This window comes from Suncus etruscus, chromosome 3 (assembly GCF_024139225.1).
Source record: "Suncus etruscus isolate mSunEtr1 chromosome 3, mSunEtr1.pri.cur, whole genome shotgun sequence".
NCBI classification, from domain to species: domain Eukaryota; kingdom Metazoa; phylum Chordata; class Mammalia; order Eulipotyphla; family Soricidae; genus Suncus; species Suncus etruscus.
Window position 1 is genome coordinate 51,208,270 of NC_064850.1, and position 19,674 is coordinate 51,227,943.

At 42.6% G+C, this 19,674-nt stretch overlaps 1 protein-coding gene across 3 annotated transcripts in view; it reads left to right on the forward strand.

Annotated features, from left to right (window-relative positions):
• Positions 1-19,674, forward strand: part of MARK1 (microtubule affinity regulating kinase 1) — an 86,979-nt gene that overhangs the window by 12,056 nt on the left and 55,249 nt on the right. For all 3 annotated transcript variants that reach the window (XM_049769509.1, XM_049769510.1, XM_049769511.1), the window contains exons 2-3: positions 15,364-15,567; positions 17,939-17,992. In XM_049769509.1, coding sequence (XP_049625466.1) covers positions 15,364-15,567; positions 17,939-17,992 — 258 coding nt within the window. The remainder of the gene's footprint in view (positions 1-15,363; positions 15,568-17,938; positions 17,993-19,674) is intronic.

The window sequence follows — 19,674 nt, forward strand, 5'->3', positions numbered from 1 at the left end:
GATCAGTGAACTGTCTGTCTGTCTGTCTGTCTGTCTGACTGTCTCTCAGGTCCTTTCTCAGACAAAATAATAAAGAATAATAAAAATAAAAAACAAAACACCAACCTGAGGCATACTGGGTGGGTGGAGGAGGGTGTGATCATGGTGCTAGGTGGGGAAGTCCACTGGAAGATCCCAGGCAACCTACCGCTTTCTGTCTTCTTTTCATCGAAATTTCTACAAAAGAGCTTTTCCCAGAGTAGGAGCTGTACAGCTCAGGCCACCAGAGGGTTTGGTCTGACCCAGCAGGGAAACCACATCAAACAAGCAACTAGTTTGCTAATTTACTGTTGCTTTCACAGACCCCCTATGGTCAAGGCGGATTGAGTAGGCAGCCCCGAGAATGCACTTTTCCATTGCCTCTTTAGGGGGGCAGTGTTGAATTCCCTTAAACATTCTTTTTTGGGTGAGTCACACCCAGAGGTGCTCAGAATTTACTTCTGGTTCTCCACTGCCTCTTTAGAGGGCAGTGTTGAATTCCCTTAAAGGTTCTTTTTGGGGTGAGTCACACCCAAAGGTGCTCAGAATTTACTCCTGGTTCTGCACTCAGAAATCACTCCTGCTGGGCTCAGGGAACTATATGGGGTGCTGGGGATTGACCCTCTTCTTGTAAATGACTTCTCTTCAGTTTCTGTCCTTTCTGCCATCATCCTTTGCTAGAATAACAACTAGTACTCAGGCCTGGGCAGCAGTAACAGGTTCTGACCTGTGCTGAGTATGTATTTTCCATACTGGACAGATTTGGGGCCTTCCGGGTTCAGTGTGTTTGGAAAAGGGCCTGTGAAGTTCATAGCTATTTGATCTCCTTAAACTCTAGCTGAAATTCATGGAACACTTGGCTTTTGGGTGTTGAAGAATGATGGTTAGCTTGGAGGCAGGTCGGGTCACACCACTTTGCACCCCATCTTTAGTGTATGGACTACTAGTAAATCCTTGTAGTTCCCTTAGGGGTCAGGGAGAAGGATTTCCTTGGCACCCTCTGAGTACAGTGACATTGGCTTTCTTCATGATCTCCCTTCACTCATCCAAAGGACTTTAGGATTCTTGGACTCCCGTTCACTTAAGTATGGGAGTTATTGGGGGTGGGGGGGCTGTGACTCGAAGCTGTAAAAGCACTGGGACACAGTGTTTTGCCTTCCCAGTCAGTCTCAAATTTCTCGTGGCCAGTCTTCTGAGAACCCCAGAGAAGGAAGCTCAGAGAAAGCCTGGAAGCTGAGTGGTGCGCCCTCACTTTCAACTGCCTACTCACTGATCATTGGCACTCACTTCATCTCAGCCAATTGGCCGCCTGTTTCATGGTCATATTAGCTGCTGTCACAGCCTGAAGGACCTAGAAGAAGCTGAGTTCAGGGCTCATGTGTATATGTGGCTGTGTTTATGTCAGGGACACCACACACTTGGGTTGGAAGGTGAACAGGCAGCTTGTTGAGGTCACTAGCAAAGCTCTTGGCTGAGGGATACTGCTCTCTGTTTCAGTGTGACCAGCTGGTGAGGAGGATGTTCTAGGCTTCTGCTGTCTGAGCGCCTTTTGATCTCTGTGAGTTGGTGATGTGCTCTTGAAAGCCTCTCACTCCCCAGGGAAGACCCTACTGCTGCTCTGACATCAACCTACTCAAAAGAGACTTCCCTTAACACTGAGAAGACTTAACAACAACAATGACCTGCTTACGGGACAGGTCTTTCTGTATTGCCCCTTAATTGTGAGGTGAATGAAACTAGAGGATACTCCACACCAGCCTGACTTCAATGTAGGATGTGCAGATTCCAAGATCTTTAATACAGAAACCTGATGCCAACAATAGAGACTGCGTGAAAAATTAAACTGTATTGGCACTACAGACAATAACTTGGTTTGAATAAACTAGTTTGCCTGGAGCCTAGGATTGGTCTTATGCCAGGAAACTTTAGGGGTAGGGTCTCCTTGTATTTAGACCAAGGCTTTTCCTTTTCATGTCCCCCATATTTTGGTGGGCCTATGCAAACAATATTTGCCACTCTAACACCATTTTTACTGTGTTCTTTTGACTAACCCTTAAAAAAAACCCTTAAACTTTTGATGTTAACTTAAACTTATATGCATGTGCATGAAAATATAAAAAAAATACTATGCCTTCAATGTTTAAGGAGTCACATAAATCTCATGGCTTTAGATTGCTTTGTGTACTGCTAAGAAATGTTATAATTTACTACAATCTGGGGACTTGTGGACAAAGTAATTGTACATGGATTCTGCCTTATTTTTCTTAATGTTCTTTGACTGTAAGTTCAATATTTAGGCATCAGCAAGGGGATTTCTTTTGAGAACTCTGTTTATGGGTGATTTCCTTCCACTGTAACTTTACCTTCTCCTCTTTGCATCATTGTTCTCATAATTAAAAATAAAAAAATTAAAAAAAAAAGAAAGCCTCTCACTCCCACCAGGAAGCGGTATTGTGAGATTTGTGAGATTTGTTCAGTCAATACATAGGAGGAGTTGCTCACCATTGATTTGAGGGAGTTCAGAACAGCAGCTTTGGCTAATGACATGCCTCCAAGCAGCCTTGGCTCCTCCTGGAAAGGAATCATTTATAGTTTCTTTATATTCCACGAATGGATCAGCCTTGTGCTGTGGCTTTGACTCTCCTTGATCATTAGGTAGAAATTGAGCTAGCATAATTTGACAGAGACTGTGAAGAGAAAGAAAGGGGGGAGAGAGAGAGGAAGAGAGAGGGAGGGAGAGAGAGAAAAAGAGAGAGAGAGAGAGGAAGAGGAAGAGGAGAAATTCTGCATTCCAGACTGGCATGTTGGCAGCTTGAGAATGATTGCTTTAGGTCAGACACCACCTGCTAACTAGGTACCTCTCTCATTGCCATCACTACCAACAGGTTTTTCTGGCCTGGAACTTTACTGAAGGACATGGGCATTATTGTGTCCTCCCCTCCCCTCAACGTATCTGTGATAAGGCTCCCCTGCTGCACATCTGGGTGCAGAAGTCTGTTCTTGCGGCTGGAGAGATAGCATGAAGATAAGGCGTTTGCCTTGCATGCAGAAGGATGGCAGTTCTAATCCTGGCATCCCATATGGTCCCCCGAGCTTGCCAGGAGTGATTTCTGAATGTAGAGTCAGGAGTACCCCCTGAGCACCGCCAGGTGTGATACTCCCCCCAAAAAGAAATATGTTCTTGCACCATAGAACTCTTCTTGTGGACCCTGCCCCAAACATACAAACAGAATACACAAAAACTGGGTCTGGAGAGATAGCACAGCAGTAAGGTGCTTGCCTTGCACACAGCTGATCCTGGATGGACCATGATTCAAATTCCGGCATCTCATATGGTCCCCCATGCCTGCCAGGAGCGATTTCTGAGCACAGAGCCAGGAGTAATGCCTAAGTGCCACCGGGTATGACTCCCAAACAAACAAACAAACAAGAATACACAAAAACCCTGATCAATGTGTCTTAGACATTCCAGAGTCACAAGGCTTAAAAGTCAGGCCAAGGTGGGGTATGTGGCGGGACAGAAAAGAGAAATTGCTGTGGAGTTTGAGTGGGGGACGTGAGTGTGAAGGGTTGTCTCTCGGTGCTGTGACTGGCTCCTCAGGTGTGAATCAAGGCTGGAAATGGGAGTAGGGACAGTAACCTTTGTGCACAGTGTCTAACTGAGGAGTTGGTGAGGAACAGATATGGTGGCGGGCATGGCTAGCTTCCCGTGGCAGAGAGTTTGTCAAGTGGTTTAGTCAGAGACAGCAGGGGAGAGATGAAGGGCATTTGCAGTGGGAACAATGATAAAGGATGTTGGCATCATGGGGATACAGAAACGAAGTGAGGATGTGATGGGGTGAATGGTGTGACAAGAGGAAGGTGAGGGGGGTTTGAGGTTACAGAAACCTTTGATATTTCCGGTACATGATGTAGAGAAGGAGGTGGACCAGTGCCACTAATCAACACTCTTATGGTCCTTAGATTAATTTATTTTTATTTGTGGTTTTGGGTCACACCTGGCTATACTCAAGGATTACTACTCCTGGCTCTGTACTAAGGAATTACTTCTGATGGGCTCAGGGGAGGGACCATGTGGGATATTTAGGATTGACCCAAGTTGGCCACATGCAAGATAAGCACCCTACCCACTGTGCTATTGCTCTGGCCCCACCTCAGATTATTCTTGATGAGATGAACTCATCCAAAGAATCTGTTAAAAAAAGTAAGAAAGTCACAAAGAACAAAGACAAGAGTAATGTTTTATTATGGAATGATGTAGAGTTTACAGTGTTTATTAAATAGTTATATATTTAGCCATCAGCCATACATGACGAGATTTAAACAATTTCAAACACATGGTCGAAATATTTTACAGTGCTAGGGCTTACTTTTGGCTCATCTTTGCATGCAAGGATCACTCCTGGCTGTGCTAAACAGATCCTTTGTGTTGCCAGGAATCAAATCAGGCCCTTGGAGTTAGTGACTGTCCTATATCTCTGGCCTGGTTCTTAACCCATATGGATACTGATCCATGCTCCATTGGTATAAACTGTGGTTGCTATAGATTTTTTTTTTTTTTGGTTTTTGGGCCACACGCGGCGGTGCTCAGGGGTTACTCCTGGCTGTCTGCTCAGAAATAGCTCCTGGCAGGCACGGGGGACCATATGGGACACCGGGATTCGAACCAACCACCTTTGGTCCTGGATTGGCTGCTTGCAAGGCAAACGCCGCTGTGCTATCTCTTCGGGCCTGGTTGCTATAGATTATGGTTCTAGAGAAATGTTATGAAAATTGAGCTTGGGTGAAGAAAAAATCTGAATTCATAACAACCAAGCATTCTTTGTGGTGGTGTGCATTTGGTGGTTCTAGAGATTGTTGTTCTTCTGGACATTCTAGAGATTTATCAGAATTTCACTGATAGAAATAAAAAGAATTTCACTGGTAGAAAATAATAAACAGATTTGGAAATGAAATGAACTTTACAGCATTTTGTGTATCAGGCTAAGTGGGGGAAATTGTTGTCAGCTGCTGATGTAATTACTTATGGTGGAAGAGGTTAGTCCCAAATTAGTAGCCTAGTTTTGTGATGACATTGGTAGTCTTGCCCTAATATTTGCACACACCCCGTTTCCTACATTTGCTGACAGTATATATACACTCCAAATCAACTTGGAATACACCAGAAATAACTCATTTGCTTCATTTGAAAACCTGGGCTGCTGTGTCTCTGGGTGCAATGATCCACAAAAATAGTAGTTAAGGTCTCATTTTACTCATATTGAGTTAAGAAATTTGGAGTTATGTCATGAGTGAAGATTCAGCTCATCTGAGACACCTTCGCCCCTAACCTACTCACATGAGAGAGGGGAGTGAGTCCTCCCGTACTGTTTAAGTGGTGGGTGTCCGTTCAGTGGCAGTTACTGAACCAAGACTCAAATCTCGTGGGTCCCTGAGGACGTTGGCAGCTGTGCCTACAGTCTGTGGGTCAGAGATGGTGCCCAGGCATGACTGTGATGACTGGCGATGGAATCATAAAGCCTTAATGGCAACTCTGAATGGAAGAAAAAAGTTCATTGAAGTAGCGAATCAATGCCATCCTTCCCCCTTTTGTTTTATTGAGGCGTAATCATTCTATTAGTTGCAGGGATACAAGCATAGTGTTTGAGATTTGTGTGTGCTATGTAGTCACATGCACTTCTTGTTTTGTGGCTTGGTTAATAAAACCTGCAAAGAGAGGAAAATTTGGTTGGCACCAAATCCTGAGTTATCTACCATAACTGACCTTTGTTGAGTGCCTACAAGATACCTCCCATTGGGCGGAATGTTCACTTGCTTCTTCAATAGATGCTTGATATGTTTCCTGGGTTTTGCTTCTGGGCCAAGGAGGTCAGTGAGTCTTGAGTTACCTACAAGGAAGTCATATGAAAATAAATAATTGGGGGGAGGGCTGCTGGAGCGATAGTATAGCAGGTAAGTCACTTGCCTTGCATGTCACCATCCGGGGTGTCACGCTGATCTTGTATTTGTTTCCAGAGTGAAATGATTGCTGATTGCCACAGTGCTTCTCATTCAGAGTCGTCTTTCTCTGACTTATTTTACTTCCTGTAATGCCCTTAAGATCCCTCTACATTGTTGCAGATCATCAAATTCCCCAAAATTTCCTCCTTTGCTGGGCCAGGCCATGCTTCCTTGGGAATCAATCTGTCTCCTTCCTCTCACCTCTCCTTACTGGACATTACTTGGGTGTTGGGTGTCTTTGTGAAGGAGTGACTAATGCAGTCTGTGAATAAGTTCTTTTGTTTTCTTATACTTTGTGCCCCGAAGTGGAATTTCTGGGTCATTGGGACATTGTGCCCTTGAAACTCTGAAGTGGCTGCACACCCTTTTCCTTAGAGGCTCACCTGTTTCATGCCCTGACCTCAACCCCCAGTAGCACACAAGGATTTCCGTTTCTCCATAGCCTCACCAGTACTTGTTGCTGCTTGTCTTTTTAGTGTAAGCTGTTCTAAAGGACAGGAAGTGGTCACTTGCAAGGCAGGAGTGTTGGCAGCCAGGGAAGAAATAGGGTCCTGGAGAAATAGCAGGCCTGGCTCTTTGAAAAGCTACTCCTGCCCCTGGCTCTCCCAGTTGCCCTCTCAATAAATCCCTCTTGGATTCCCAGTTGGGATTCCATTTGGACTGGGATGGTAGTGAGGAAGAGTTCTGGGCTCGGTCTCAAGGTGTCAGACTCAGCTCAGTGGGGCCAGCTCTGATGGATGAATCATTCCAGCTCTCTGCTTGCTGCTAGGACAAGGCGCCCAGCCACGTCTTGGGAATCTCCTGCTCTCAGACCTGGCATCAGCCAGTTTTGGAGAACAGGCGCCAGGTAATTGCGTCTGGGCAGTGTCTAGGGACTGTCAGGAAATGGGCACTTTGCTCAGGAAAGCTTGAGGTCACTCTGAGGTTGGTATGATGTGATTTTTACATCAAAAAAGTTAAACCAATCCAAGATATAATGACTTTCTTTATCTTATGGTGTATACATGGATATATTACAGTCTCTGATGGCACCACACTTAAAAACTGCTGAGTGATTTTAAAAGGACTTGGCTTAAAAAGAAATATCACTGGGGATAGTTGGTAGAAATATGGCTCTGGATTCTCTTTCCTTTCTTTTTGGTGGTGTTACCAGTTGGACAAGTGCGTAAGTTCTTTTGTCTCCATTTTGAAAATTTACCCCAGGTTGCACTTTCAGTTTGGGTTTGTTTTTTCATATTGGCTTGATCCTTAAATCCCAGATGTATAATAAAGGCATATTTGAATAAACCTGCTTCTCACCCTCTCCTCCATGAAGCCATTTCTTTTCCTTTATTTTTTCTTTTCTTTCTTTTTTTTGGGGGGGAGGGGCATACCCAGCTTGTTTCCTAAACCTTGTACTCAGATTTTATTCCTGGCTCTGTGATCAGGGATTACTTTGGGCAGGCTCCAGGATAGAGTACTAAGGATAGAACCCAGGTCAGCTGCATGTGAGACAAGCACCCTACCTGCTGTACTAAACTCCCCTACAGAACCAGTGTCAAGAATCTTTACTTCATCTCTGTGCTTTTCCTTCACAGCCATGTGCAGGTGTGTTGTCAAGCAGATTTGTGGGAAATAATCAGGTTTTCCTTCCCTGTTCCTGGAGTTATTCTTCTACAGGGCTTTCTTCACACACACACTCCTCCACTGAAGCCTCATCCCTCCATTCTTCCTAAGTAACTTGACCTTACCTGCAAGACCCTGCCCATTTCCTGGGAGGGGTCTTGGAAAAGGTAGATAAGGCTTTGACCAGAGGGGATTAAGGCTCTTTTGGTCTTTTGCCAGCATGGAGGTCAAAGGGAAGATGGCTGAAAGGAGTTAAGTTAAGCTAGCAGGGCTAGCTAAGAATGGCTGAATGCTTAAAAGGTTATGATATAGGCCACACATGTGGTGGATAGGGCATAAATAAAGTTGATGCTTCCTGATGCCTGTCTCTGGATGAGTCTGATTCCGCTGTTCACCTAAACCTGGGACCCGCTCTCTGAATGGGGATTTTGGAGCCACGTGGCTATGACCTAAGAATAAAGGCCTCCATCCACCTCTGTTCTTCACCATCCAGCAACCATCATTAATTATTTAATTCTACACTTCACACCCACTGCCACCAACACTCCAGTGTCCATGCATGGGCATTGGGTCAGACTCTGTTTCACTTTGTCATCCTTGGCATGTTTGATGGAGAAGGGCCCTTGGCTCAAGCATAATGTAGGTGGATTTCTGTTGTCATTTTCCCATGTAGTAGAAATGGAGCTTTAGGGGTAGTTGGGTAAAGGGGTTCTGAGGCACAGTCTTCCTCCTGTTCTTCAGCCAGTGAGTGAAATGGTGAGACATCAGGGGGGTTCAGAATTGAGGTGACATGAAAGGTGGGTCCTCAGGGAAGGCACACTTATTCCAGAATATTTGCACTGAGGGTTCCAAGTTGTGCTTAGCTCCTTGGAGCTCCATCTTTACTCATCAGAATGAGATTTGCCACCCTTGGTACTCACTGGGAAGCTGAGCTGAAGTGAAGCTCTGAACACATGGCCCTTCACTCGGGCTCCCCAGAACCCACAGTATGGGCTGTGTTCTGCCAGGCACACATCATCTCTCAGAGACTGGGGTTGTTGGACCACAGTGATAGAACAGTGGGGAGAGCATTTTCCTTACAACCGACCTGGTTTTGATCCCCGGTATCTTTTAAGGTCTTCCAAGCCTACTAGGAGTGATTTCTGACTGCAGAGCCAGGAGTAACCCCTGAATGTTGCCAGGTATGGCCCAAAAATGAACAAAAAAACCCAAAACAAACAAAAATAGGGGTATAGTAAGATCCTTATACACTGCTTACTTTGTAAAAAAATTAATATGAAATCTGATGAAGTTGGGCCTTTTTGTTTTGTTTTGTTTTTGTTTTTGGGTCACACCTGGCAGTTTTCAGGAGTTATTCCTGGCTCTGTGCTCAGAAATTGCTCCTGCCAGGTTCAAGGGACCATATGGGGTGCTGGGATTTGAACTATTGTCCTTCTGCATGCAAGGCAGATGCCCTACCTCCATGCTATCTCTCCGAATTCCGAAGTTGGGCCTTTTAGTATTATACCACAGCATGCCCATCTCCACTCATTTATTTAGTGTATTATGAGTATAATACACCCAATATGCCAAAACACTGTCATTTTGTCACTTGCATCATGTTACCATTAAAAAAAAAGCCTGCCTTCAGAGGCCAGAGTCATAGAATATCAGGGAGGGCATTTGCCTTGTACATGACCAACCTAGGTTTAATCCCCAGCATCTCATTTGGTCCCCAACTCCCACCAGGAGTGATTCCTGTATGCAAAGCCAGGAATAACCCCTGAGCATTGCTGGAATTGGCTCCCAAAACAAATCAAACCAAACCAAACCAAACTAAAACAAAACAACATGCTTTTAACCATGCTGATAGCTCTAATCCTCTGATTCTGCATCCTAGTCAGTCATGCACCTGAGTCTGGGTAAATCAGCCCATGGCTCTCATCTCTGCTCTCACATCACTCCGGTCTCTCCTGAGGCGCCCCCTCTGGCCGTGGGTCACCCCTTCTACTCTGTGTTTGTCCTACACTTCTGTGTGTGCCCACTTGTGTTACTTTCCAGCTGAGCTAAGATGAGCTGTTGTTTGTCTCAATAGCTCACCCAGAACCATCTGGTCTTGCAGCTCTCTGTCAAACTACAGACTATGCTGAACTGACCCCCACTACTCTCTCAGTCACCTGTGCAGGGGCGCTCCTGGGAGCTGCTAGAGAAAAATGACACAACAGGACAGACAGATGGGTGCCAGCCTGGTACCCTGTTCTCCTGTGCCCCAACCTGTTTGTTCTCTGTACCTACCCCCCAGGCCTCTGCCAGGTTGCACTTTTCTTCTCTCTGCCAAGCCAGTTTCATATAAACCTAGTGGCCTGTGTCCACTCTTAGGGGTTGGCCTGGAAGTCCCCAAGAGGAAGTGAGAATATCATCAGGTCAGAGCTTCCCCACTCCTGCTGACCATCCTGGGCCCCTTTATGCAGCAAGATTCCATTTCTTGTCCTTTGTCCTTGACCCAAGAGATGCATTTTCTTCTTCTAAAGAGCAGGCGCTCCTCCTGAGCCCTGAGTCTTGCTTCCCATCTCCCCAGACACCCTGCTTGTCCTTCAGTGATTTCTCCAACCTCATCTTGCCTGACTCTTCCCTGAGAACATTGAACTGTGTCCTCAAGGAAACCAGGGACTGAATTGTGGCCTTCCACATACAAAAGCATCTTCTCAATTCGCCCCTGGAGCTCTTGGTTCAGCTCCCGAGTTATGTTCATTGATTAAGAGTGAAAACATGAATCACCATAAAAGGTGAGGAAAGGTGAATTTCAGAAATATGACATAAGAGGCATAAGAGGGTTACTTGACTCACTCATTTAAGATTTCTCGGCCACCTTGTGTGTACCCTGTGAGAGGGTCCTTTCTCCTTAGCTGTTTCATTCCATGTCGGGCAAAATGCCTTACTTGGCCAAGCTGCGTTTCCTTTACCTTTTAAGTTTGGCTTGGTTCATCTGATGCATAAAAATGTCTGCGACCAAACTTAGAGTGAATGCCAGTAGTATAAGTTGTAGTTTTTCCTTTAAAACTGCTTAATTTTCAAGTTGTAGTTGTTTGAAGATTATAGCTGTGTAAGTTGCAATTTCTTTTTTTTTTTTTTTTTTTGTGGTTTTTGGGTCACACCCGGCAGTGCTCAGAGGTTATTCCTGGCTCCAGGCTCAGAAATTGCTCCTGGCAGGCACGGGGGACCATATGGGGCGCCGGGATTCGAACCGATGACCTCCTGCATGAAAGGCGAACGCCTTCCCTCCATGCTATCTCACCGGCCCCAAGTTGCAATTTCTTAAGTCTTTTTAGAGCATACTTTTAATCTTGTCAGTGTCTCCATCTGAATCCTGTCCTGTAATTTCTCTAGGTCCTGGTCCCCCTTCCAGCCCAGCTGTCATCTGTTGCATTTGTTCTCTGGGGTTCCACTTTCACCAGCTCTCACCAGTTCTGACTCTGATCAGGCTTTTCTCATCTCTCAACTTCCTCCTCAGCCCATATTACCAAGTACAATTCTTTTTGTTTGGCTCTCTGTCCTTGTCTCCTTTCTCTAGAGTACAAATTTCATTCTCAAGGATATTTTCCAGATCTCTACCTATGTCAAATATTCCTTCACTTCTTGAGTTAGCCCAAGTGGGTTTCTCTTGCTCTCATCAGGAAACCTGAATGACAGCAAAAATTGCTACCACAATGCTTGCTTGCAAGTTACTCACACCCAGGAAGTGGCCACAAATTGGGAATGCTAAGTGGCTTTGTTTGTTTGTGCCTGATGTTTTTTAATCAATGACTTCCACAAAGTGCATCATACTCCAAGCCCCTTTGTATACCTTTTTATACATTATTTTACCTAATCCTGAGCACAGTTGGGAGGCAGCTTTCATCATGAGGTCATTTTATAGATAGAAAAACAGGCACTGTAATTTTCAAGAGTTTGTAGAGGTTATATAGTTAGTGACTAGAGGAATTTTATTGCAATTGGTCATAAAGGCAGGGTAAATTCTGGTATTGTTGAAGGATAGGAGCCTGATCATTGATGGGAAGCATGCTTGAAATCTGATGAACTGGTCACCTGCAGTCACTTACAATAGATTTTCATCCTAGGACAAATTCCAGGTCTCATTGTCAATGCCACAGAGAATGAAGGACAGCACACCAGCTGGGCTGTGGGAACTCACAGAAAATGACATGTATATTTACCTTTTGGGTAAAGATGAGGATTCAAACTTACATCCTAGGCTTGGATAATGGGAATTTCTTAGACCTAGGAGCAATTGGGTTTAAATTTTCTAAAATAAAGGCACAATTTTACCCAATCCAATGTTCTATTCTTGCCAAGATTCCTACTGAAATTTATGCCATAACTTAACTTTCAGGGCAGGGGAGGTCAGAGAGATAGTATATCGGACAGAGCATTTGCCTTGCATGCAGCTGGCCTGAGTTTAACCCCCAATATCCCATAAGGTTTCCTAAACACTGCCAGGAATAATTCCTGAGTGCAAAACTAGAAGTAACCCCTAAACATCACTGGATGTGGCCTAAATACTAAAAGTAAACACACAAACAAGGAAATCTTGTGCTGCTGCATGGCTCAGTGGCAATGCTTAAAAAAATAAAGTTGAGATAAATGTTTGGATGGCACCATATTCTGTTTTAATATCTCACCCAAGATTCAGATAAATGCATCCTGTATAAATTAGGTAGCTTTTAAAATGGTCCTGCCTGGTGTGGAAAGCAAGGCTTTTGGAGATTACATTTTTCTTCCCATTTAGGAGATGAGGTGAGAAGGAACAAGTTTTTTAGTCAAGTGTTTTGTCCTATCTCCTATTCTCTGTATGCATAGTCAGAGTCAGGCTTTCTCTAGAATTTTCTGCTGTTACTATGACCACATGTCCCAGAATAAGTGGAATGGTATACCCAGCTTCTTACATTTTCTAAAAGTTAAAGAATAACATGAATTTGCTTTGAAGGCAGTACACAGACTACAGAGTCTAAAATATTTACTTTCCGGCTCTCCCCTCCTGTCCCCCCCCTCAATAACAAGTGTGTCATTGGGCCGGAGAGATAGAAAGCATAGAGGTAAGGCATTTGCCTTTCATGCAGAAGGACGGTGGTTTGAATCTTTCATGCAGAAGGACGGTGGTTTGAATCCCGGCATTCCATATGGTCCCCAAGCCTGCCAAGAGCGATTTCTGAAGCATAGAGCCAGGAGTAACTCCTGAGTGCTGCTGGGTGTGACCCAGAAACCAAAATAAAAGTGTGTCTGTCCTTCTGTCTGACCATACTTGTTGGGGATACAGTAGACGAATTCTGCCTGGGAGACCTTCTCTGTTGGGAGTTGATCTTGCAGTCCCTGGCTCTGTTTATTTACACCTTCTGCTAGAATTTGAACATGTCTGGTGAGAATTTTATCATTGATTATTGGTCCCTTATGGCTGTAGACTTTTTTTGTTATTTTGTTTTTTGTTACTGTTTGGTTGTTTGGCTTAGTTTTTTCTCTTTTTTTCTTTTTTTTAAAGTAATGTGTTGTATAATATTGAGCTACAGATAAGTACTATTTCATGGGGTTGGAGTGATAGTACAGTGCTCTTGCCTTATTTATGGCCAATTGGGGTTTAGTCCCAGCACCCCATATAGTCCCTGGAGTACAGCTAGAAGTGACTTCTGAATGCAGAGCCAAGAGTAAGCCCTGAGCACTGATAGTTGTAGCATAAAAACAAAGCAAAAACAAAAACCACTACTTTTCAAAGGCCAATAACCTGCTTCTGGCCTGGATCTGCCAGCCACAGAGGGCAGGTAACAGGGTATTGGATGGTTTTATTCACCCACAGTGTCAGAACTCCATGGCATCGAAAGAATTGAGCTGAAATATGTGGTTGTGTGTCAGATCCAAGCCCATCACCTGTCTCAGGGCTTTAGTTCACAGTCACTGTAAGCTCTCGGGGCACTGTCCCAAGCAGCCTTTCTGCTCCTCTCACGCCTCGTCTTTTGGATTCCTCATCCCAGGCCCTTCCGTGTCTATGCTACCCCACTGTTTGCTCATAGTGCCTGAAAATGTGACACATCTCTTGCCTGTTGACTCTTGAGCTTCTCATATCCGCAGCAGCTCAGTCACTCAGCCTGTCACAGTTCTTGAGTCTTTGGGGACCTTAGGCAGTCTGAGGAGACATCAAGGAGCCAAACAGCTGCCTTTTTTGGTGTGTGTGTGTGTGTGTGTGTGTGTGTGTGTGTGTGTGTGTGTGTGTGTGTATGTGTGTGTGTGTTTAAATAGTCCCGAATATGTCCAATAAACTGAGTTCTTTAGCTCCTCATTTAGGGCTCTGGTCTCTTCACTGATATTCCATCTGATTGGTCTAGTGGTGAGAGGGAAGTGTTGACATCTCCCACTACTATTATGATTCCTTATGTTTGTGCAGAGCTTTATGAACTTTGCTGGGTTTTTCTTTGGTGCTTAAATGTCAAAATTTTTCTGGATTTGTTGTTTCCTTCACAGCAAGTAATGTCCATCACTGTCTAATTACTCTCTTTATATTGAATGTCATTTGATCTGATATAATAAGTATGACCAGCTCAGCTTTTTTTCATTGGTTCATAGGATTGTTTTTCATCTTTTCACTCTGAACCTCTTTTTATTCTTTGAGTTTAGGGGTGTTGCCCATAGGCAGCAAATGGATGAATTTTTCTTTCCTTATCCATCTAGCTACCCTTTTTGGGGGAAGGGGCTTTAGTCCAGTGACATTAAAAGAGATTAATGATATATAGACTGTGTTGCCATTTTTGTGTGTATATGGAATTTAGTTGTTTTTACAAGAGCCTTTTTTCCCCCAGAGCTTTTGGAAGATTGGTTTAGTTGTCGCAAATATTGCCAGTTCTTGTTTGTCTAAAAAAAGTTTCTTATCTCAAAAGGTTCTTGTCCTCAAGTCTAAAAGTTTTGCTGGGTAATGAACTGTTAGTTGAAAGTTTTTTTTTCTCAATACTTTGAATATGCCATTTCACTCTTTCCTGGCTTGTTAGATAGTGCATGGAGGTCTGTTGTGATTCTTAAGTTGTTCCCCCCACCCCTTCTTTCCACTTTTTTAAGTCTGTCTGTACAGAGTATTTTTCATGGCATCAGAGGCACTATGCTTTTGATGCCTGAAGGTCACTCTGGGGAGTGCTAGGAATGGAACCCCAGAGTCCTACATGCTGAACCTGCATTCCAGTTCCTCATACAATCTCTTCAGCCCACAACAGAAAGCCCTTAAAGAAGTAATGTCAGCAGGGCACTTGGCCCTTTGCTGTTTCCATCTGCTTCTCCAGAGCATGGACCTAAAACTGGGTAGAAAATTTTATTCTCAAGCATTTTGTTTTCCATCACCACCCCTCCCCCCAGAAAAAGAAGCTAAAGTCAAGAAGGTATCAATTATAAGTAGATACTCCAACCTTAAATTATGTGGTCTTGGGGCTGGAGTATAACACAGCAGTAGGGTGTTTGCCTTGCACTTGGCTGACCTGGGACAGACCCTGATTCAATCCTTGGCATTCCTTATGGTCCTCTGAGCCTGCCAGGAGTGATTTCTGAGCACAGAGACAGGAGTAATCCCTGAACACTGCCAGGTGTGATCCAAAAACAAAAACAAGCAAAAATTATATGGTCTATGTTTTTGTGTCTGATAGCTTATTCATACACATTATTTTTAATCTTTTTTAAGCATCCACTTTCAGCATAGCCTAATTCCTGATTGTATGTTGTGACTGCTCTCCCCAGCATACGTCGGTGGACGGATATCCTGAGCCACACATCCAGCCATCCAAATCTAACAGCAGACAGAACATCCCACGGTGCCGAAACTCCATCACGTTGGCCACAGACGAGCAGCCCCACATTGGCAATTACCGTTTACAGAAAACCATAGGGAAGGGCAATTTTGCCAAAGTGAAGTTGGCAAGGCATGTCCTCACTGGTAGAGAGGTGAGTTTTCCTGACAGTTTTCAGCATTTCAGCACCAGTTTGCTTTGCTTTGGTCCCCTCGAATAGCCAAGCATGGGAATAAGTATCAGTCACAGTGTAAGGAAGGCTAGGACCTGTGTGAATGAAAGAACACTCATACACAGAGCAAGGAATGACTGGGCACAGTGGGAAAAGCGCATCTCTCAATACCAGTTTCTCTTTCTTTTTTAATAATAATATTTAAATTTAAATATTAAATACAAATATTTAAATCTTTAATATTTATTTAAACATCGTTTTTACAAACATGACTAGTTGGGTTTAATCTCAAAAAGAACACCCCCCTTCAACAATGCAACATTCCTACCACCAATGCCCCCCATATCCCTCCTCCAACACCCCCTGCCTGTATTATTTGAGACAGGCATTCTTTCTACTTCTCTCACTCATATACATTGTCATCATACCAGTGTCTCTCCAAAATACTCCAAATACCAGGCCAGCCTTTCTTTTTTTCCCCCCATTTATAATATTTTTTCTTTTTTTTTTTGGTTTTTGGGTCACACCTCTGGCCCTACGCTCAGAAATCGCTTCTGGCAGGCTCAGGGGACCATATGGGATGCTGGGATTCGAACCACTGACCTTCTGCATGCAAGGCAAATGCCTTACCTTCATGCTATCTCTCTGGCCAAATTTTTAATTACTTTATTTAAACACTGGTTTACAAGATTGTATTTATAATGCATTTGAGTTTTTTTTTCACAGTTACAAAGTTGTTCATGATTGAGTTTCAATCATACAATGCCCAATACTCTTCACCAGTGTACATTTCCTGCCACCAATGTCCCCAGTTTCCCTCCTGTCTTCACCCCAGTCTGCCTGTGCGGCAAATATTTTTCCTCCTCTTTTCTCTCTCTCTGTCTCTCTCTCTCTGTCTCTCTCTCTGTCTCTCTCTCTTTCTCTGTCTCTCTCTCGCTCGCTGTCTCTGTTTCTGTCTCTCTCTTTCCCTCTCTCCCCTTTTCCTTTTAGACACTGTGGTTTACAATATTGTCACTGAAGGAGTATCATGTATATCATTTTACCTCTTTCGCAACTAGTTCTTGTCCAAAGGGATCATTTCCAATTCTCATTGTCATAGTAGTCCCTTTTCTGCCCTAACTTCTATTTGTGGGGAAATTCCTACTATGGACCTGTCCTTCTGGACCTTGTCTCTATTATCTCTGGATATTATTACCATGCTATCTTTTTTTAATATATAGCAGATGAGTGCCATCATTTTATGTCTATCCCTCTCCCTCTGACTCATTTCCCTAGCATAACAGGACAGATTTACTGAGCCTGCTGTCATTTCAGTGACAAACACTGATTCCTTAGGGACAGGGCCACCATATCCTGCTAAATTAGGCTCAAAGCAAAAGAAGCGTAAGGTTTAAGAAGTCACCCAAGAATTTCAGCTGAGTGCATTTGAACAGGGGTTGTTATTGAGACGCTTTTCTCAGGCATGTTGAAGTTGCACAAATCCCAGATATTTTCAATTGTGTGTTCGTGTACAATAGAAATGTGCATGTTTGGTAATCAATAAAAAATTTTTAATCAAGGGCCGGAGAGATAGCATGGAGGTAAGGTATTTGCCTTTCATGCAGAAGGTCATCGGTTCAAATCCCAGCGTCCAATATGGTCCCCATTGCCTGCCAGGAGCAATTTCTGAGCATGGAGCCAGGAATAACCCCTGAGCACTGCCAGGTGTGACCCAAAAACCACCAAAAAAAAAAAAAAAAAAGAAATCACAATCATTTCTGGCTAGGAGATAGTGTATGATATATACTGGGGCATTATGATAAACATCCCAGCCATAATTATTATCCCAGCCAATAATATTTATAGAAATATTTCAATGTGTCTTATAGAAAATATCCTTGTCACAATTGAGTTTAGTTTTTGTCCCTTCTGAACAGGAACACTTTACACAGGAGCAGATGGAAGCAGACACTGAGGGTATTTGCAGATTCTCTTTCAGGCTAGAGTTAAGGGATGGGTGTAGGTCTCGCTCCCCACATCATCAGTTTGATTTTGAGATCCAGCCTTGATTTTGAGATCCCCTCTTCAAACCCAATGCTTATCAAGATTGTGAGCAAAGGATTAAGATGCAGATTTTTTTTTTCAATGTAAAAGCAGAAACATAGAAGGTTATTTCATTGACTACTTTGGGATCCAAAAAGCTTGGGTCGGTGGGAGATGGTATAAGACTGCCATAGTATCCAAACAGCCACACATCAGTGTTAGCAAAAAGTATAGTTTAATTATCGATAGAAATGAAACCAACAGTGGGTTTTTCTAAATTTCTATTTCCTAAAGAGTGTCTCAAATATAGTTTTATGGTTTTCTCTTTCAGGTGGCTGTGAAAATAATAGACAAAACTCAGCTAAATCCTACCAGTCTACAAAAGGTATTTAATTATTTTAATAGTAAGTAATAAAATGTAAATTAATTTTTTAATAAATGAAACTGTGAAGTCAGTTATGAAAAATGTCTTGATAGCTGCAATATTATATTATTAACATATTAAGGAGGATGATGTAAAAATATTTATTGTTAGAGCTAATAGTAAAATATTTATAAGATATTTAGAAAACAGTACACATACAAATGCACCATATTAGAAGAATTTATGTCTCTATTTGGTAAAATAAAAGCTTGTATCAAATATTTTTATGTATTCAGGATTTTGCTTAGTTACTAATTTCTTTTAAGTTCATTTTGTTCATAGGTGAATTTTTTGTTTCTTTTTTGTTTCACTTGCTTTTCTTCTTTCACAAGAAAAGTGTAAGATGCAAATATTTTTTTTCAAAGGGTGAAAATATTAGTCAGTGGGGAGAAAAGAAAGGTTGTTAGGTTGGGAATTATCTGGTAAACCAAAGCTGTTGCAAATTTCTCTATTAGTCACTTATGTGGAGAAGCTTTCTCAACTCCATATATGAGTGTCTTAGAAATGTCGCAGATATTCTAACGTTTAAGGTATGTTTTAAAATAGATTACAGGTGATTTTGTTAGACTATCATGGATCAAAGTTACCATATGTAAATGTGATATAAATAATGTGGGATTCCTAAAACAGAATCTTTTTTTAATATTTTGTTTTAAACAGTATGGTTTATAAAAATTATAATGCTTAGATTTCATACATAAATATTATAGTACCTCACCCTTCACCAGAATGCTAAGCTTCTTATTGGAAACCAAGCCCTCAGTCCCTTTTTTTTTTTTTTTTTTTTGGTGCATCTAAAAAAGAGGTTCCTACAAGAAGTTTTCAGTCTAGTGGGTTTATACCTGCTTTGAATTCTGTGGTTAAAATTAGAAAATTAGGATTCAGGACTTTCTGTTTGAAATGCTTCTTGTCCAGTAACTTAGTTTATTTGGTAGATTTCTACCTGGAGATCTCTCTTTATTCTTAGTGATTTCTTTCAAATTTGACAAACAGCTTCAGAATGTTGGTTATTTTTTTCCTCACTTGGGGTGTGGTAATTATTATTTATGAAATTTCTTCTAGGAGAAGTTCATAACTCCAGACTTTTAGTCAATCATATTGTAGTAGTATGAGTCATGACAGGACATTTTTCCCCAGATAGGCCTACCCAGAGATGCTGCTGTGCTTGTTTAAGTTTTCATCCAGGGTTGGTTCCATCATGGGACATATTTTTGCCTGCCTCTTTGCTGAGAATTTTTGAAAATGCATGAACCGTGCCCCGGTGCCTAGCCAACTCAGCTTCTCCAATTTTCTTGCATTAAGCTGTGCCTTGCTCTGGGACCTTGGTTTGAAATGGTGTTTATACGTAATCCAGGCCAGGTGTGCTAGTTGGGTAAGGACCAACACCTTACTTGTTAAAAGATGGAAACCTGTAATGGAATGTTAGTGGATTGCTGAAAATGACACTTATTGTCGGCAAGTAGTTTCTGTCTGACAAGAGATTCTGCTGATCTTATTGATCAAGTGTGGCTTTTGCAGGTAGGCAAGTAATAAACTACAATATTATGTTCTTTAATCAATGAAAATATATCAAAAGAAAGAAATTTACTAAGTGTAGCCAGTATGTATATTGTTGTCCATTTCCAATAACTGGCTCCATTTTG